Consider the following 12,890-nt stretch of genomic DNA (forward strand, 5'->3'; position numbering starts at 1 on the left):
AACAAAGAGGCAACATCAAGAAGTCTGAACAGGAGCAAAAACGGCAACATTCAAAGAGAACGTTTCCCACAAATCCACGATCCCTTCAAAAAAGAAAAGAAAAAAAGAATGACAGTAGAGCTGCAAACTTTGTAAAAACATCAAATGACGACGCGATGAAATGGAACGCGACGCTCCTTTCAATGAGGAAACGTTTGGATTTGGTCGACATTCCTCAGCGACTTACTGGAAGCGAGCGCAACGGGAACGCAAGTTTGAACCCCGAGTCAGGTGAGCGCTCTTAACACATTGATCGATCAGGGTCAAAGGTCGTAAAGTCAAATACAGCCTCCCCTGCTCAATGTGGGTCCCGTCATTTGCACATTAAAAAACAAATGTTGCTTTTTGTAACAGTATATCAAAATGGGAGGAAAAAGCAAGGAGCCATTTTCCAGAACGTGCCAAATGTTGCCGGCAGCAGCACGCGTGTCAGCGTCCGAAGCTGCATTTTGGCATGTTGATGTGTTGAAGCGCTCACAAAAACGCCAAAGTGGCTTCTTGCTCCCCCAGACATTCCACTCCCTCGCGGGAGGGGGGGGGGGGGGGTGAGAGGAGAGGAGGAGCCGGCCCAGGTCGCTCGCGTAAATACGCACCAACCCGGCAGCGCGCGCGCGCACACACACGCAAGCTGGACTTGAGTGAATGAAGAAGAGCCGAACACGCTGGCCGCTCCTCCAGCAACAACAACAACAACAACAACAACAACAACAACAAGAACAAGGGTGGCAATTCGCAAGTGGTGGCGATGTTCCGCAGAAGCAAGAGTCAAGTGCTGGTGGAGGACGACGACGCCGATGACGCGTCCTGGCGCCGCCGACACTCACACAAGGTAATTGTGGCGATGACGTCACCGATCTCCAATGAAGCCACGCGTTTCAAAACCACGACAAAGTTTTTGAACGCGTACCCGCTGAAGAAATGTCGCGATTCCGACTCGGCTTTCGTGTCTTTCCTCGGAGGCTCCTTTTGCGTCTTGAGGGAGCCGATTTGGCCCGGGGGCCTCCCATTTCACAAACTCCTCCACTTTTTGAATTGTGCATCTTGTGTTGACATAGCGGCCCCTCGGAACCCGAGCGGGTTGGTCCTCCGTGTCACTTTTGGGCTTCCTCCCGGCTGCTCGCGGGTCAATGGCGGCGCTGGCCTGGGTTCGGTCCCAGGAAGCAGTGTGACCTTTCTTTCCTTCTTCCCAGGGTGGGAGTGACAAGACGAGGTCGCGCTTGATCAACATGACAGGTCGCGCTTGCTGGGAACGGATTTCCCAATCGGCCCCGCGTGAGCTTTTCGAGCCACGCACGCGCACGTGAGCGAAGCTCGCCACAATTGCTCAGCATCTTATTGTCAAATATTTGTCAACAAGATTTTTCCATCCTGCACTCGCGCGTTTGATTTCATGAAACTTGTCATGTGGACGGTTTTCGAAACGACGACTCACTGAAGTTGTGAAAGAAAAAGTTTTGCGACGCGTCACCAGGTTGACCAAATCTGCGCTCAATGAGGGGCTGGCCCAGAGTAGCTCCGCCCCCGCTGTCACTTGTGACTCCTCCCACTTTGGCTTCCTTTTCAGGAGTGAGCTTGCTCTCTTTGCGCTTCTTCTTCTTTTCTCTTTTTTAAAGTTGTCATGCGTCCACTTTGGATCAAATGTTGATGAACGTAAGTCAGCATTCCATCAGGATAAAAAGACGGAAGCACCACAAGATGGCGCAAAAGTGCGAATTCCACGTACGCCCCTTGGAGAGCCCCCGCAGGCTCGTCTCGCTGTTGCGGCTTCATTTTCCCACCTTGAAGTTCGGTCCAAGAGTCTGCAGGAGGCCTTCGCAAGCGCTTTTCCGACTTGAACCTCCTGCTGGTAAAAATGAGCTCCTTTATTTGCTTTCAAGGAGAACGGACGCAGGATGGACCTTTCGCACAAAATGGTCTTGCCGTCGTTATTCTTTCCTTTTTTTTAAGTCTTGAGATGCTGAAGATGATCTTCAGGTGTGATGTTGTCTTTGCCGCAGTCTGACGATGATGTTCAATTTGTGTCAAACCCCGGGCCGCGCTCTTCTGCCGCGACATGTGCACAATCACGGCCGACCGACAACGAGGCACTCTTCAGGCTGCTGCTGAAAAGGAATTATGGTTTGAAACAAAATCTCAGGCTTGACTTGAAGAAGATTGAAAAGAGTCAGCGAGCTGCGCAGAAAGAAGCTCGAACCTTCCGACTGAAGCGACAGATTGACAAGCAGATCGAGTCGAGCGCTCGGTGGGAAAAGAATCCGGTCAAATATTGCAAAAACCCAAATTGAGTCACACACGCACGTCTATATGTCTATCTTTATATCGATACATATATATAAGGACAAACACACGCACACGCATTTGAGGGGACGCTAACGTCTTAAGTGGCTCGTGTGCGTTTCAGGACAAAAACAGAGACGGCGAGGAAGAGGAGGAGGTCGTCACGGCGGTCTCCAAGGTAAACAACTTGGCGGCTCGCTGGCTAACACGCGCGCACGCTATGCTAACCAGCCTGTGTCTTTTTGCACCCCAAAAGAAATGGCATCCATCTTGTTCAGCCGGCTTTCGCATGGAGTTTAGCATGAGCAAGTTAGCATCGTCAAGCTCGCCGTGAAAGTTGCTTGGAGGCATCGGCCCGCCCTCAAGCTAAGGAAGTGCCGCTTTTCGGGGGGCCGGTCGGCATTCCCGTGGTCACATGCGGACGTGCAAATTCTTGCTGTCAGTTGAGGTCAAGCGGACGCCGACCTTAATCTGCGTTCATCGGCACCGGCGCTTCTTTCTTCTTCACTTGCTGCAAACAAAAGCCAACTTTCAAAGCTAAGCCAAAGTCGGAATGCGAACCCGTGCCGGACGGCCCGCGTTCAAAGCCGAAAGCCAGCTTAAAAGCTTAACCCTGCCCGCAAACCTTCAGCCATGCTATTCAAACCCTGATTTACTTTCTTCGGCCTAATTTCAAAACCCGAGCCGGTGTTGAAAGCCCAACTTGAAACCTGAACCAGAAGTAGAAAACCCAAACATTGATTTTGGCTTGAAAATGTCACACGGACTTTTGAAAGCTGAACCGCGACCCGAACTGCTGCTTTCGCACTCGGCTGGAACGGACGCGCATACCGCTGACCTTTGCCCTTATTCTTGGATGCCTCTCCTTGTTCAATCGTGAACGAGCGGCGCTTGACGCTAACGGGGCTAGCTAGCGACGTGATCCGGATGGCAGCTCGTCGCATTTCCTGATCGTATTCGTCCGCATTTGGGCCATTTTGTAGCATTTCTGGGACGCAAGCGCGAACCCGGAGGACCAAACGTTCTCATTCCGTCAACATTCCGTCAACATGGCAGACTTGACCGTCCGCCAATTTGCGCCTTCTAAAACGCAAGCAGCAAAAGGGAATCCATCAAAGGCCTGTTCGCAGAACTGGCGGCAACGTTTTGACAAAATGGCATCCCGCCATTTTGTGAGGACGACCTCACAAAAGTTAGCGCGGCCTTCAAGAGTTTGTTCCGCAATCTGCGAGCGACACGACCGAAAACATGCAGATTGGAGGAAATTGGACTCCGAGAGGAAAAAGCTTTTCATCCTGCTCAGTGTTTGTTTGTCTCCTCGGGGCGCAGGTTTTCGGTTTTCCATGTCTCCCTATTCCACACGCAGGTGATTCCGATGACAGCTCATCAGCTAATCCCTCGCAAACGTCTTCTTGTGTCAGGAGGCCAAAGTGAAGACGAAGGTGAGACCCAAGACCGACCGCGAGGACAACCAGATGTTCTCCTCCAAAGACGACAAACGCTTTTTGTTGACCGGCGAGACGCTGGCGGAGCGCTCGGGGTAAACGGACAAACTTTTCATTTTCAGCTCGGCCTGACCTTAACGCTCAAGCAGGACCGGACCGGCCATCGGGCGTGTCCTGCTTGGGTTGCCTCTTCAGGCTTTCCTGACAAGGGTTCGTGCGTCAAGCCAGGTTTACGGCTTCGAAGCCAGGTTTGGGACAAACGAGGGTCCTGGAGGGCTGAAATCGTTTTCCCTTCTCCGACACAGCTGACGTTTGATCAGCTCATCAGCAAACTCCGCATAAGCCTGATAAGGATCCTGTTGATTGGCATCAGCTGTGTTGAAAGAGGGAAACCTGCAGCACTCGGCCTCTCGAGGACCCAATTTGCCCAAACCTGGTTTAGGGTTTCATGGTCGGGTATTGAAAGTAAGGTTTCAAACCAGGGTCGGGGTTCGATGACGTTGATGATGTTTCTTTGCAGACGTCACAAGAAAGCAAAATGGCAGAAGGACAAGAAGACGGCAAAGTCGGACAAAGCTCTTTGTTTCTGGGAAAGCGTCACCATGACGATGAGGCACAAAAAAACGCCCCAAGCCCAGAAAGACGACATCAGCGTCCCGGAGGAGGACGCCGTCCAAAACGGACAGAAGCCCCGCCCCCCTCCGGCGGACCGGTCCCGCTGCGCCAACCTGCCGCACTCCGAGGACGCCGCCGGCGCCGTCACGTGGACGTCCCGCGCCAAAGTCAAGCTGGCCGGCATCCGCAGGATGAGCAGGCGGGTTCGACCGGACGGCAGCTGGGAAGGACTCGAATAGTCCGTCTGGCAACAACACTTGGCCCTTCGGTATGAAAGCAACTGACAAGGAAGATTTAGAGCGCCTCGTTGTTGCGTGGCTTCTCCAGCCAGCACGCAGGCATGCGTGCGTTTTTCCAGGACCGGCAGCCATTGATTGAGCACCTGCAGGCGGACACGCCCACAAAAGGGCTCCAATCCTTTTTTGGCAATCACGGAAATTTGCTGACGACAATCGCAAACGTTTCCACGTTGAATCTTCCAATTGATGTTGCTTTCGTTTGTTTTGATGCCATTTTTTGTTTGTTCTTCCGCCGGCGACGCAAATGCAAATGATTTCCATCCGGCACGTTTGCAAACGATGGCAATGGTTGGATTTCCAGCGACCGACTTAAGTGCTGCTCATGTTGTTGCTTTGCTGCGTCGCTTCTCACAACAAGTTTCAAACACGGATGAACACAATTAGTAGAAAAAAGGGGGGAAATATTTCTTTAAAAAAAAAAAAATTGTGATAATAGACATCAGATTTTTCAAAGTATATTTTGTCGTTTTTTTTTGTGAAGGGCAACATTTGAATCTTCCTTCTTGTTTTATGAAAAAAAAAAATGGTTCTGAAAATGTGAATATGGTGCCAAATTGTGCTTAACAAAGTCTGCAATTATGTCTTTAATTGTCATCAAATGTATTGTTTGTCAAATTCTATTCGATCTGTAAATGATTGTGAGAACTTGCGTGTGGCAAATATTTTCATGTGATCAATTGTCTGAAATGAAAAAAAAAGCCTTCATGATGATCTTGTAATTGTTTCAGCTGATGACAAATTGTTTCAAAATCTTTTTTAGGGAACCGATTGACGTTCTTTTCTCACAAACGCGACGTTAATAAACAAACCGTCGCCGCCGCCGCCGCCGCCGCCGCCGCCGCCGCCGTCGCCGTCCCTCACCTCCGCTACTTCATTGGACAAAAAGAAAACCACTGGATTTTGGGGGGGAAATTTTAATCTTTCCGTTAAGCTACTTCCTAATCCAAAGACATCGTCATTATAAACACGCGCAACGGGAAGAAATATTACAAAAAGTTACAAACGTCCCCCAATGCCCATCAATAACACTTTTTTTACATTTCAAACTTTTCTCTCTGAATGGAAATGGACAACATGACTTTACAAGCTAACGTTAACGGACGCATGCGTTTGGTTAAAAACAAATAAAAATAAAACATCACCGCGGTTGCAAAACGCTTTTTGTTACATGACGTATTAATGCATTCATCCGTCAGCAAGACTTCTAAAAATCTGCCATAACGGTTCTGAAAAAGACACAAAACACGTCTCATCACATGCTAAACATCACTCGAACCTTTGTACATTTATATACAGTGTGGAACCTTCCTCTTATATTTGTGCAAAAATCAGCAAGGTACTGTCTGGTGGGGATTCGCCCCGGTTGCCACGGCAACAGTTGCGCAACGGAGACGCATGTTGAAGTGCGCCTCATTCGGAACCCTTTGCGTCGCGCAAGTCAACAAGGTTAGCATTTGCTCCACTCACAGCTTTGGAGGCGGCGCCCGCCGGCCAGGGACGCCAAAGAAGCCTCTAGAAGCGGAAGAGCTCGATGAAGCGTTGCGGCGAGATGGGCGCCAGGCAGCCGTCCGGGTCGTTGGCCGTGCACGGGTGGCCGCAGTCCTGACAAGCAGACAAACGCGTTCAGGCATTTTCTCAAAGGCTTCTTCGGCGGCATTAGCAACGGCGCCGAATGACTTCCGACACAAGATGGCGCCGAATGACTTCCGACACAAGATGGCGCCGAATGACTTCCGACACAAGATGGCGCCGAATGACTTCCGACACAAGATGGCGCCGAATGACCATGAAATGGAAAAGATGAAACAGTCACCGGTTTCCACGAATCTCAACCAAACGACACGCAAGCAATACTCGACTTGAAAAATCATCCTAAAAAAATACAAACCAAAAATCCCTGGACACAAAAACTCCTCGTCATAGAAAACCAACTGCCTGGTTGAAACAAGTGCTTTGGTAACTAACCCGCTGCTGCGGCTCATACTCACCTTTCAAAACAACTGACCTATTCTACTCACTTTCAGAAGGTGACTCACTAATTAACTCCCGCCTTCAGAACCAAGTAGTAGCTTTTGAAAACAATAGCGCTCATTTTCATAACATGGCTTTCGACAATCGCTCTCACCTTCATAACTCGCTCGTGAAAATAATACTTGCCTACTTTGTCAAACATTCCACAGCAAGTGTGTTGGAAATGGCAGCCATTGTTTTGTACCACTAGGGGGAGCCAACCACCACACAGCACTTTTGCCAATGACAAAACAAAGTCATGAAATCTTTGATGGCATTGATTGATTGAGCCGGCGCGACAAAACAAAAGCGGAAAAAAAGGCGACGCTGGCGTCGTCAGCTGCCGTTTGAAATGATGCCAAAGGACGAATGTCAGCGAGGAGGAGGAAGGACGACAAGGCCAAGGGACAGAGGAGAGGGTACCTTCAACAACAAGGCCAGGTGGCGGTCCTTAAGCAGGAGATGGGGGAGGAAAGAGAGCAGAGGTTAAAGGTCACACGGGCAGGCAATATTCGAAGGACAGGACAAGCAGACAAGTTGGGAACTCATATCGAGCGATCGCAATCAAAGAAATGAAAAACGTTCTTTGGGGGTACACATAGTTGCTGTTCTTCTTACATCCAAATATGGTCAGGGTCCTATTTTTTGTTCCAACCCAGGTCACATTGTGAACACATTTCAAGCGTTGCAAATGCCGCAAAATCAAACAAAACAATCCCCCTTCCCTTGTGGGCGCGTTTGGAAATACCCTGCGAGTGCGAGTGCGAGTGCGAGTGCGAGTGCGAGTGCGAGTGCGCCTGCAAACTCCAACGTTGTGAAAATGTGCCGTTCACTTTTCAGGGTGGCCCAAAAAAAAGGAATGCAATCAAATGTGTCAACTGTACGCACGCTGCCTCCGAACGTCCGCTTTCTAGCTATTTGTTGCGTTTCATTGGACAAATTGCCTTTGCAAAGGAAAGGAGGAAGAAAGCGGATCTGACCTTCCAGAAGAGGACGCTGCAATGTTTGCAGAAGTGCAGCGTGTCGCCGTACTGCTCCTTCACGGGGTAGCGCTTCTGCAGAGTGAAGTACATCAGCTTCCAGTCCACGTTGTCGCTCTTGGTCAGGACCAAACTCCGGGACAAGTGCTGCAAGAAGACCCCCCACGGTCACACACGCACAAAAGGGAAGTGAGGGGCGCGTTCCAGCAGTTGAACGGACAAAGGCTCCCCAGCATGCATTTTTGTCGAAGGCTGCCTTGAAACTGTCAAACCGGCTCCATGGAGGTGAGCAAACACGCGCCGCCGGCGCCCTCCAGCGGCGAGCGGGGGGATTGCGGCCGCTCTCACCTGCTTGTCGGAGAAGTGGAAATGGCACAGCCGCTTCCACAGCGTCCGGTTCTCGCTCAGGATGCGCAGCGTGGGCGTGGCCTGTCCCAGGTTGATGATGTCACAGGCGTCGGAGAGGTTGTACAGGATCTTGCTCTGCATGTAGAGCGGCAGGTCGCTCAACGACATGCCCGAGCATATTTGCTGCACACACAAAGCCAAAGAAATACGCTCACGTTATCAAGAAGAACTCACGCGTTTGCTTTCAAAAATGTACTTTGGTGCCAAAGGACCATTGGCTGAGGAGCTTAGCACTTTGCTGCCATCTTGTGGCATGTTCTGGCAATTCTGCACCTTTTCAGGGGGAGGACATCAATTGCTCATGGATCTTGTTTTTTACATTTTTTCTGGGGGGGGCTAAAAAAATGCAACTTCATTCCTGAAAATTCAGCTTTTGGTTGGGGGGGAATCCCCAAAAATGTTTGTTTCTTTTCCTCGGGAAATAAAAGGTCAAATGTTCTAAGAAAAATTGATGATGGCTTTTTCCCCTCCATTCCAATACCAGCGTCAGAAAAGAAGAAAGCGGACGGACGCGCACCTTGGGGATGTGCAGGTGGTTGAGCTGCTGCTGCCACTTGAGAATATTATCCAGCCGGCACAGCCAGACGTTGACGTTGCCCACCAGCACGCAGCGGCCCGCGTGCAAGATCAGGCTGTGGAGCGTGCCGCTCAGATCCTGCAGGAGCTCCTTGACCAGCCGCGGGTTGTAATAGTCGTCCACCACTGACCACAGAAGAAGACACAACATGGCCGAGTGTGACAACCGACACAAACCCACGAGACGCCACAAACACAAACGCGGCGCCGGCGCATTCGTACCCTTTCGAACGATCTTCTCCAGAATGTTGAAATAGTTCTTCTGGGCGGCTCCGCTCAAGGACGTCAGCTGCGATCTGGCGATGAGCTGGAAAAGCTGCGGCACAACGCCGAAAGCTGCCGTCAAGACGGGCCGAGGGCCGGCAAACCGCGGCGCAACGCCGAAAGCTGCCGTCAAGACGGACCGAGGGCCGGCAAACCGCGGCGCAACGCCGAAAGCTGCCGTCAAGACGGACCGAGGGCCGGCAAACCGCGGCGCGCTCACCTTGGCCACATAGTTGAACCTCCTCAAGTCGTGGATGGCGCTGGAGAAGTCCAAACGGTTCAGCGCTTCGCCCAGAGTGCAATAGCCGTGGCGCTGTCAACGTACAACAAGCGCCATCAAAGCGTGGACAGGACACGTCTTGCCGTCAGGCGCGACGAGCCTCGCTTCTTATTTTCGCTTTTTGCCGTGTGCAATCGAAGACATTAAAAAGGTAGCGAGCTCTGCCTTGGCCCTGAAAATGCATCTTCCCTTGGGGTCGTGCACTCACTGGCATGGCTGCCTTAGAGCACCTCGTTGTTGGTTGCGAGTGTGTGCGCATGAGGGAGAGAAGGAGGAAGATCCTTTTTTTTCTTTCTAAATCCTACATGACAGTGAACGTGACCTCGCGTGGTCACGGCCGCGATTACGTTTCAGCCAGTGGAGGCTTGAAGAGGATTTTTGTGATTTTCAGGGCGGCAACGTGCGCAGGCTGCCACGGAAGGAAAGAAGCTGGAAGGAGCAGCATTTCATTTCCATACGCTGGTCAAATTGTTGCCGGTGAGAACGCCAGTGAGTGCGGACGCCGGCGCTCGCTCACCTCTTTTGTGCTGCCTTTCTGCACGGAGATCCATTTGTCCCTGAAAACAACTGAAGAGCACGGAAAACTTCTTGACACGATTCGTATGCGCTCGAACGCCATCTTGCAAAAAACTCACACTGAGATTTGGTGTTGTGGTTGTGCAAGTCCTTTCTTCGTTTCAGGCTGGCCACTTCACAAATGTCGTCCACAAACACATTTTCTTTGTCGTCGCAGGTGAATCTGTCGGGTTCGAGATTGATTTGATCAGGGTCAACGAAAAGGGCTTCCCAGAAGAGCACAAAAGGAGCGCAAAAACTAAAATGTACTTTTCAAAGAATCCAAATATTGCACAACATTGTGAAGATTCATGATTTTTGTGTGTGGCTCAATTCATTGAATGGCGTCCGTGTCAACGTCAGAAAAGCGACAGCATATTCGCTTCCTTTGAAGCGTGCGTTCTCAGTGCTATTTAAGGTCAAACAGAAAAGAAAGAAAAGCATCATTATACTGTGACAAATAAGACATCAAGAAAAATATTGACTTCATTCTCTACATTTGCACCAAACAATTGATTATATCGATGATCTATTTTTGTCATATTTTCTTTTTCCAACCGGTTCCCGACTTCGCTTAGGAATTTGCAGACCTCCGCCAAGTCCGAAATTCAAAGAGAAGCACGGAGATCTCGCATTCCACTCAACATGCTTGCCTGCACGACGGCCGCCATCTTGGAGCGTCCAGCAAGTGCATGAAGTGCTTGCGCTGGACTGACCGCGCGCTCAACTCCTCCTGGAGCGGAGCGCGCTTCACGCTAATCCTCCTTGTCTCTTTGGATTTACGACAGCGGGAACGCACGGCAATCCGTCCGTCTGAATTACGAGAGCGGACGGACGAGCGGACGGACGAGCGGACCAGCGCCGCGCACGTACGTCACACCGCAACTTGCACGGCTCCATTTCATTGCGCAAAGATGAACAATTGCTGTACTGAAACACGAAATCAACATTTTACGATGTCGGCAGTTTGAACCGATTTCATGATTATCGACTCAGGCGGAGAAGACATCCTCTCCACTTTGTTCTGATCTCGACCGGTTCACCGCCGATGTTGATGAAACGACTGCGAGATGCCAAACGACGGTCTCATCTCGTCTGCGGCCGCGTTTGACGACGCCACCGAGCCGGGCCGCCCGCCGCTTGGCGAGCGGCCAAGCGGGAGCCGAGATGACGTCCGCTGCAATTGTCTCGCGTGGCGACTCGGGCCTTTCGGTGCCAGGACTTTGCTTGCTTACGTGCTCAATGTGGCGTCACGTGAGGCCGTCGAGAGAAAAGAGCAACAATGGGCCTCAACGAGACGGTCGGCCACTCGCCGCGTCGACCGTCCCGCTTTAGCACAATGTCGAGATGATAATCACTCATTTCTAATCAGAAAAAGTCCATGCTATAATATTTCATTTGAAAAATGCCAAGTAATGACACCATTGAAAAAAAGAAACAACGTGCTTTTTTGCTTGTTGCGTCAATTCAAAGGACATTGTGCTGCTCCTGATGTGCGAGCCACGGACACCGAGGACAGCGGTTCTCAAGCGCGGTCCTCGAGTACCCCCTATCCAGCCCGTTTTCCACGTCTCCCACAAGCAACACGGGTGTTTCAAACGACCAGCAAGCTCGGCATGAAGCCTGATAACGATCCTCAGCTGTGTTGGCTGAAGGAGACACGGAAGAGAGGCTGGATAGGGCTACTGGAGGAACGGGGACAATACAGGACAGAAAATAAAGAACTTGCCTATTTTATCCGCCGTCTCCAACAATTGCGTTCAGGTGTTTATTGGGCGACCACCGGCAAAGGGACGGCAATAAAACAAAATCAATTCCATCTCTCGAGTTGTTTGCGAACCGGCAACCGTTCATCAACGACGGGTTCCTGATCGTTAACTAATCCCCGAGAGAGAGGAAAGGGGGGGTCGCTAATGTACCATCCTGATGATCCTGACGAACCTGAGCGCTTCTCCCTTGCTTGAAACGTGAAGACAACGACGACGACCATTTGTCATTTTTAAACAAATGTGGATGTCATTCCGACGTGTTCTTACTCAAGCCCTCCGTGGATGCGGTCCATGTCGTGTCCATAGATGATGATCCTCTTCCAGCCATGTTCCGTCTTGGTCCAGCTCCATCCCGGCGACCTCCAGTCCTTGCCCAAGAAAGGCATCCCAGCTGGCCGACGGACGGCAATGATGGCAAATGTTGTAACTGACCGGATGACGACAACTTGGCATTAGTCACATTAACATGGCAACACACGTGAGGAGACAACACGTGATGACGTCATCAAACCACAAGCTCGTTGACAACAACCAGATACATTGCGTTGCTTTGGCTCCACGACAAACAATAGAGTCGCTGATCGTGACATTTATCCAACAACACATTTGCCACCATTTAACAGATAAACAGAATCATAATAAGCATGTCCTTTTTTTTCTTCTTTAACTACATTAATGACCAGCTGTCAGTTTACTACGTACCGTCGATAATGGACTACAAGCAACATAAAAGTGACCCTTTTAAGCCAAATAAAGCCGTCAACTTACCTTGAGAAGCGATGACAATTAGTTTCTGCGCCGTTTTTCGCCTTCGTTCTTCTCGCTCAGCTGCTGGAAATATTGACGGAAGTAAAGCCAGCTCCGCCCACCTCCTCTCCGATTGGACGAAGCGTGGGTATTTATCCCTGTTGCTACGCAGAAGGTCGCTGCGGATTCGCCGGGCACGGCTGTCAATCTTGTCGGCCCCTCCTTCTAACCTTCTCTCTTTTGTTGGGGTCTTTCTCCCACGCGCGACAAAGTGACTTCTGTTTTGATTTGTCCAACGGGAGGATGGAATGATCATCATAATGCAGATTGTAAACAACAATAAAGATATCATCCTTTTCCACAAGACTGCTAAGGTTAGCAGCAATCCTCGAGTTTGGGCGGCCATCGCCATTTGGTACTTTGCTCAAAGTGGCCTTTAAAGCATCTTGAGCCACCTTTTAAACCTTTTAATGCCATCGCCATCACGTCGTCGTTATTGAAACATCAATACTGTCTGTGACAGCACGCAAGTGTTACACATCCATCATTTGGAGCAGTTCAGAAACAATAGAAATCAAATAACCTGGCAAAAACATATTTAAAACACACACACAACAGCAAGTACG

The 12,890-nt window shown here is 50.4% G+C and overlaps 2 protein-coding genes across 4 annotated transcripts; one reads left to right on the plus strand and one right to left on the minus strand.

The window, feature by feature from the left end:
- Positions 1 to 665: 665 nt before the first annotated feature.
- Positions 666 to 5,335, plus strand: LOC147159008 (uncharacterized). 2 transcript variants are annotated; one of them, XM_086060468.1, is made up of 4 exons: positions 666 to 868; positions 2,441 to 2,494; positions 3,738 to 3,856; positions 4,282 to 5,335. In XM_086060468.1, exons 1-4 carry the CDS (start codon positions 785 to 787, stop codon positions 4,613 to 4,615), a joined length of 591 nt encoding a protein of 196 aa, XP_085916594.1. In that variant the 5' UTR covers positions 666 to 784; the 3' UTR covers positions 4,616 to 5,335. The 2 variants fall into 2 exon arrangements, with proteins under 2 accessions (XP_085916594.1, XP_085916595.1); XM_086060469.1 differs by lacking the exon at positions 2,441 to 2,494.
- Positions 5,336 to 5,579: 244 nt separating this feature from the next.
- On the minus strand, positions 5,580 to 12,854 carry fbxo25 (F-box protein 25). 2 transcript variants are annotated; one of them, XM_086060472.1, is made up of 11 exons: positions 12,286 to 12,854; positions 11,785 to 11,944; positions 9,829 to 9,932; positions 9,711 to 9,760; positions 9,134 to 9,226; positions 8,872 to 8,965; positions 8,591 to 8,775; positions 8,014 to 8,196; positions 7,666 to 7,812; positions 7,109 to 7,135; positions 5,580 to 6,277 (listed from the first exon to the last, which is right to left on the minus strand). In XM_086060472.1, the coding sequence occupies exons 1-11, from the start codon at positions 12,674 to 12,676 to the stop codon at positions 6,188 to 6,190; spliced, it is 1,524 nt and encodes a 507-aa protein (XP_085916598.1). In that variant the 5' UTR covers positions 12,677 to 12,854; the 3' UTR covers positions 5,580 to 6,187. The 2 variants fall into 2 exon arrangements, with proteins under 2 accessions (XP_085916598.1, XP_085916599.1); XM_086060473.1 differs by lacking the exon at positions 7,109 to 7,135.
- Positions 12,855 to 12,890: the final 36 nt, after the last annotated feature.

Source organism: Leptonotus elevatus, chromosome 18 (genome assembly GCF_054856555.1).
Source record: "Leptonotus elevatus isolate MCC_2025b chromosome 18, RoL_Lele_1.0, whole genome shotgun sequence".
Taxonomy (NCBI): Eukaryota; Metazoa; Chordata; class Actinopteri; order Syngnathiformes; family Syngnathidae; genus Leptonotus; species Leptonotus elevatus.